This window comes from Nicotiana sylvestris, chromosome 10 (genome assembly GCF_000393655.2).
Source record: "Nicotiana sylvestris chromosome 10, ASM39365v2, whole genome shotgun sequence".
Taxonomy (NCBI): domain Eukaryota; kingdom Viridiplantae; phylum Streptophyta; class Magnoliopsida; order Solanales; family Solanaceae; genus Nicotiana; species Nicotiana sylvestris.
Genome location: NC_091066.1, coordinates 105,066,571 through 105,072,788, shown reverse-complemented (window position 1 = coordinate 105,072,788; position 6,218 = coordinate 105,066,571). Strand labels below are relative to the sequence as shown.

Here is a 6,218-nt window from a genome sequence, read left to right as displayed (position 1 = left end):
ACTTGGCTTTTAAGATCACACACTCCCTAGACAGTTGTTCCTTCTCATTGTTAATTATCTCAGACTCATCAATGAAGTCTAGCAATAGTTCAGACAACTTTTCTTTAGACAGAAATTTAATCTTGTCTTTGAGATGAATCACACTTACCTCTTGTTCATAATCTGACTCTCTGATGGCCATAAGTTCTTGTTCATCTCCAGCTTTATCTTCTGAATCCTCATCTGATGTTTCTCCCCAATCAGCAACCATAGCTTTTGTTGATCCTTTGTTACCTTTGGGCTGAACATGTTCCTTCTTCTTGTTCCTTCGTTCAGTCCTTTCCTTCTTCCATTCTATTTCCAACAAAGGACAATTCTTGATCATGTGGTCAGTCTTGCCACATTTGTAGCAGTCCTCGTTTGTCTGCTTCTTAGGAGCCCTTGGTTTGTTGAAGGTAGTACCTCTTGAAGGACCATTTCTACTCATCACGTACTTCTTGAAATCCCTTGTGATCATGGACATTTCATCATCCTCCAGATCTTCACCTTCAGCTATTTTGAGAGCCAGACTCCTTTCCTTCTTGGGTGCATCCATTTTCATGGTTTGCCTTCTCAATTCATAGGCAGTGAGATTCCAATCAGTTCATCCAACTTAAGAGTAGCAATGTTCTTTGATTCCTAAATGGCAGTGATTTTGCTTTCCCAAGTTACTAGTAAGACCCTTGTTAATATTTTTTCAACCTTGTCTTCTTCTAGAAAAATTCTCCCAAGAGATTTAAGTTCATTTGTTAGTGTTGTGAACCTTGTGTACATCTCCAGGATACTTTCTTCTTCCTTCATAGTAAAATTCTCATATTGAGAATATAGCAGTGTTCCTCTTGATCTCTTTACTTGAGGAGTTCCTTCATGAGCCACTTGTAAAGTGTCCCACATCTCCTTAGTAGTGGTACAACATTGAATCCTACTGTACTCATCTGGACCCAGTCCACACACAAGCCATTTCTTGGCCTTGGCATTCTTTTCCCATTTCTTCAAATCTTCAGCAGTGTAGTCAGCTCTTGTCATTGGCACGTCCACTCCTTCAGCATTCTTCTTTGTAGTTGCTAGGGGACCATCAGTGACTGATAGGTTACAAGTACATTGGGCACAAGTACTTTACTTTATGTTTTAATGATCTAATAAACTAACCATTTAGAACCAGATAAGGAACATGTTACACATCTACAAGACCTTGAGATCACAAAGTTCCAGGTTGGGATCCAACCCTTGGGAAAGTAACGTGAATGTTATTACTGAATTAAAGGACATGCAGGAGCTGACCATAGAGAAGCTGGTTGGAAATCTGAAAACCTATGGAATGAAGAGGAAGATAGACAGTGAAAGAAGAGAACCAAAGAAAGAAAAGAACCTAGTACTCAAAGCTGGTAGCAATGACTTAAGTAAGGAAGAGTAGAAGGAATAGATTAGGGAACAGGTCCCTACCAGTTCCTGAGGAGACTGTATGAATTCAACTTTTCAGTACGAAAGTTGCTGCTTGCACACGCTATTGTACAAGAACAGTGCAACAGTCAACTTTTTATGGAAGGCTTTTTACCTACCTTGCTTACATCGTTGTAAGTGATGTCACACACGTATAAATACAATCAAGGAAGGTAAAATGACTTACTTCATAAGAGAACCAGATAAAGGACCTGAAGCATGTCTGGTACAATCATTCAAGCTAATCGACTCAAGATAATATGGGCAGTATGCCTTAGATTCACAGGAACCAAATTAGGGACCTAATACCTTGGTGTTCCCCATAAGTCAACTATACAGTTGGAAAGAAATTGCAGAAAGTAACTGCCTACAACAGTGCAGCAGATAGTGCAGCAGTAACTTCACATTGAGATTAGACATCACCATTGTAAATTGACATCACTAAGGTAATATCTTGTGTAGTATAAACCTTATGCAAGGCACAAGATTCAGGTTCAAGATTGCAAAATCAGAAACGAAAATTCTCTCTCAAGTGCTTGCAACAACCTCTCTCAAGAACAAATCTGCTTCAAACTCAAGGACCTGATCCAAGATCGAAGATATCTTAAGTCCTTAGGTTTGTTAAGTCTTTGTTATTTGTTCTTCATTGTAACTCCTATCTTGCTTTCTTAGAAGCTGTTTTTAGGAACCCAAAATCCGTAAACTCTTCAGTTTATGTTGTGACTGGGTTTAGTCATAAGTTAAAGTCTTTGTAACTAGAGAGTTGCAAAGTGGCTTGTAATAAGTGTTATTACGTTAGAGTGTGTAAAAGCCTTTGTAACTATAGAGTGACAAAGTGGCTTGTGGTGAGCGCATCACAAGTTAGTTAAATTCTTTGTAACTAGGGAGTCACAAAGTAGCTTGTGGTAAGAGTACCACAAGTTAGTTGAATTCTTTATAATAGAGTCATTACAAAGTGGCTTGTAATAGGTGTTTACAAGTTAGTGAAGTTCAAAGCTTACAACTGTAGGTCATGGTTTTTGTCCCCTTGAGTTGGGATTTTTCCACGTAAAAATCCTCTGTATTCTTTACTTACTGTCGTGCTACTATGAAATAATTAGAGAACTTGATTCCCTATACTGATTGGTTTTACAGTCTGTTGCTTACAGTGGGAGCTAATAGAGAATATGATTAATATTAGGAACTTATCATGTGTCTCATTTACATACTGGTTCAGTAGTTAGCACTGTGGGAACTGATATAGGACCAGATCGCTATACAGTTCGGGTCATTAGTATCTTCATTGGAAACTCATAGAGAACTCGGTTCTCTATACAGTCTGGTGGACGCTTAGTTTCTAACAATTGGTATCAGAGCTGGTTCTTTCTAAAACGTTAATACCTAAAAAGGATCTACATGACTGCTCTACCAAACATCAAGGAAAGTCAATCAACTAATAGACCACAAAGATTTTGGAAGATGGATTGGAAAAATGGTGGGATCCCAAATAAAGGAAGTTCCAGTAGGAATTTCAAAGGAAATGAGTGATGTCATAAGTGTGAAAAGCCTGGACACTTCATCAAAGACTGCCCACTTCTGAAACAAGAGCATTATAAACACAACTCTGACAAAGTAGCAAAAAGGAATCTGGTTCCTAACAAACGATTCAGCGGAAAAAGTGCAGCTGGCAATGTTGTGAAGCAAGCTCTTGCTGCATGGGGAGACTCCTCCAGTGAATCAGAAGAGGAACCAGATGCAGGAAGCAGCTCCATGATGGCAATGCAAAATGAAGCAAAGGAATATGATTCATTGTTTGCATTGATGGCTAAGTCCGATGAGGATGAAGAAGATGACAATGATGAGGTAAATTTCAGGGATGTTCAGAGAAATCTGAAGTCCTACTCTTCGAAGAAATTGATGTCATTAGCAAATGTTCTAATTGATACATATTATAGTTTTGTTAATGATAATGATGCCCTAATCATAGAGCTAGGAGATGTTGAATAATTTAGAGATGATTTGATGGTAGTGGTTGATGACTTGAAGGAAACCATAGAAACCCTTAGCAAAGAAAAGAATACTCTAGTAGAGAAAATTGCAGCTACTGAGCAAGAAAGGGATGATATGGTAGTTTCCATTATAGATTTAAGGAAACAAGTGGAAGAAGTAACTAGAGAACACAGCTTGCTGAAAAAACAAACAAAGAAATGGATGGACAACACTGAGGGAGAGGAAGTGGCTAAAAAGGCTCAACTTGAGCTTGAGAGTGAGCTGAAAAAAGTTAAAACAAGTCTGGTTGCTGAGCTTAAAAAAATTGACAACTTCAGGGGGGTTTAAAAAGGGTTAAAATGATCTTGATAAGTCACTAAAATGGACCCGGTCCTCTGATGTAATAACGTCTATGTAAAGTAGTAATGATGGAAACAGGCAAGGCATCGGGTTCCAAAAGGCTAACACCTCATATAATCTCCATAGGAAGTATGTAACTGTGGCTGATAATAGGTTATGCACTCACTGTGGTCAAACCGGTCATTACAAGGACTCTTGTAAAGTTAAAAATCAGTCTTTGCATAAAAACAAAGTCTTTATTGAAAAAAGGCGTACTGATGAGGAACCTGTTCCCTGAAAAGAAAATATATGTTGCCTGCATGGGCAAAAAGAAGTTTGATCCGCCTGTTCCATCATTATAAGGGACCCAAGCTGGCTTGGGTTCCTAAGTCTAATCATTGACTTAAATGTGCAGGGAACAGTGAAAGGGAGAAGTCAATAGTGGCACATGGATAGCGACTGCTCGAAGCTCATAACTGGAAGAACAACTGATTTCCTTTTACTGAAGGCCCTGCAAGGAGGGAGTGTATCCTTTGAAAATGGAAAGAAAGGATACATTATGGGAGTTGGAAGGATCGGGAACAGTATGATTTCATTGAACAGTAGAGTACTTGGTCCTCTAAGAGATTCTGCTGGGTATTTTCCAAATATGTGACAAGGGGATCTTGGTTGTCTGAGTGCTGTTAATGATAATGTTGAGCTATGGCACAGAAGGCTCGGTCATGCAAGTTTCACGCTGCTGAACAAATTAGTCAAAAAGGACCTGGTTCATGGTCCGCTCAAATCAAGCTTCAAGGATCACAGGGTGTGTAATTCATGTGTAAAAGAAATGCAAGTCAGATCCCCTTTCAAGCCCAAAAAGGAAGTTAGTATCTCAAGGCCACGTGATCTCCTCCATATAGATCTATGTGGACCTATGAGGATGCCAAGTATAGGAGGAAGGATATGCATATTCTTGTCAGTATGGATGATTACTCCAAATTTATATGGACCGTATTCCTTATAACTGAAGATGAGACTCCAGCCGACATAGAGGAACCTGGTCCCTCAATCACAATATCTGAAGCAGAAAACAGAGTTGTGGATGTCGTACATGGAACTCTAGCTACTGAGAAATTCAAACCAGATCAAAGACAAGAAACTCTTGCCTTCTCAGCCTTTGTCTCTCAAATAGAGCCTAAGAATATCAAGGAAGCATTGAAAGATGCTGACTGGATTACAGCTATGCAAGAAAAGCTCCGTCAACTTGAGAGGAACAGAACGTGGAACCTGGTTCCATGACCTGCTTACAAAATTGTTATGGAAGCCAGGCTCCCCGTGCTTGGTGTGAAAGAAAGCAGGAAGGAACCTACTCATTGTGTAGATCTATGCTGATGGAATCATATTTGGAGCTACAACTGACTCATTATGTGAAGAATTTGCTAAACTTATGGGAAGTGAGTTTGAAATGAGTATGTTGGGGGAACTGGATGTCTTCCTGGGTCATCAAGTGAAGCATTCCATAAAGGGAACGTGTATCAGTTAGCAGAAATGCATCAAAGAACTCTTAAAAAGGTTTGATATGGAAGCATCAAAGGGGAATCATTGGATCTCTACTCTATCTTACTATCAACAGGTCAGACATTGTATTTAGTGTGGGATTATGTACAAGGTTTCAATCCAATCCAAAGGAATCTCATCTGAAAGCTGCCAAGAGAATCCTAAGATATCTTAGAGGGATGCAAGACCTGGTTCTCTACTATCCTCGGTTGTTAACTTTGACTTGATTGGTTATGCTGATGTTGATTATGCAGGCTATCTGGTGAACAGGAAAAGCACATCTGGAATGGATCATTTCCTTGGATCATGTTTTATCTCATGGGGTACAAGGAAACGAAACTCAGCAGCTCTCTCAACAGCTGAAGTAGAATGTATTGCAGCTGCCTTTCTCAGGGACAATGTTGAAAAGGTTCTAATTTGTATAAAGTTCTGGAAGACGAAGGATCAGGTAGCAGACATCTTCACCAAGACGCTGATCAGGGAATATTTTGAAAGAAATCGTCTGGAGTAGGGGTTGATCAAGCTCAACTGAGGACCTGGTTCCTCGATGATTGGCTATGTTAAGAAGGAAAGGTACAATGCTAAAAAGTGTTTTTCGGCGACATCTAACTCTTCTTTATACTGTTACAAGTATACACATATGGCAGTTTTAGGACAAAAATAAGTAAGAATGACATTTCACCTCTAGGAGTCTTTGCTCAAAATTTTCAAAAACTGTCACAGAACCTAGTTCATGTGACTCAGGTTAGTAGTCTCTTCATTACTTATGCCTTTTTAAGCTGCTGAAGTGTCATGTCATTAATTTGTTCCTGCCTCTCCTCCTACCTTTTGAAGTCCAAAATGTTAAACCTTTTTCTGAACTAACCTGTTACCCCAAAAAAAGGCACTTCTCTATCTTACACCCAAATAAAACC

General features: G+C 39.3%; 1 protein-coding gene across 1 annotated transcript; it reads right to left on the bottom strand.

Annotated features, from left to right (window-relative positions):
* Positions 1 to 657: 657 nt before the first annotated feature.
* On the bottom strand, positions 658 to 1,044 carry LOC138879781 (uncharacterized). The gene is made up of 2 exons (XM_070159413.1): positions 871 to 1,044; positions 658 to 813 (listed from the first exon to the last, which is right to left on the bottom strand). The coding sequence occupies exons 1-2, from the start codon at positions 1,042 to 1,044 to the stop codon at positions 658 to 660; spliced, it is 330 nt and encodes a 109-aa protein (XP_070015514.1).
* Between the last annotated feature and the right edge of the window lie 5,174 nt (positions 1,045 to 6,218).

What these genes read in the sequence shown, in the direction of transcription:
- LOC138879781 (XM_070159413.1), bottom strand. Translation starts at nt 1,044, where the DNA reads ATGACAAGAGCTGACTACACTGCTGAAGATTTGAAGAAATGGGAAAAG. An exon ending in CTCATGAAGGAACTCCTCAA is followed by an intron (nt 814 to 870) that starts GTAAAGAGATCA and finishes TTTACTATGAAG; the next exon opens with GAAGAAGAAAGTATCCTGGA.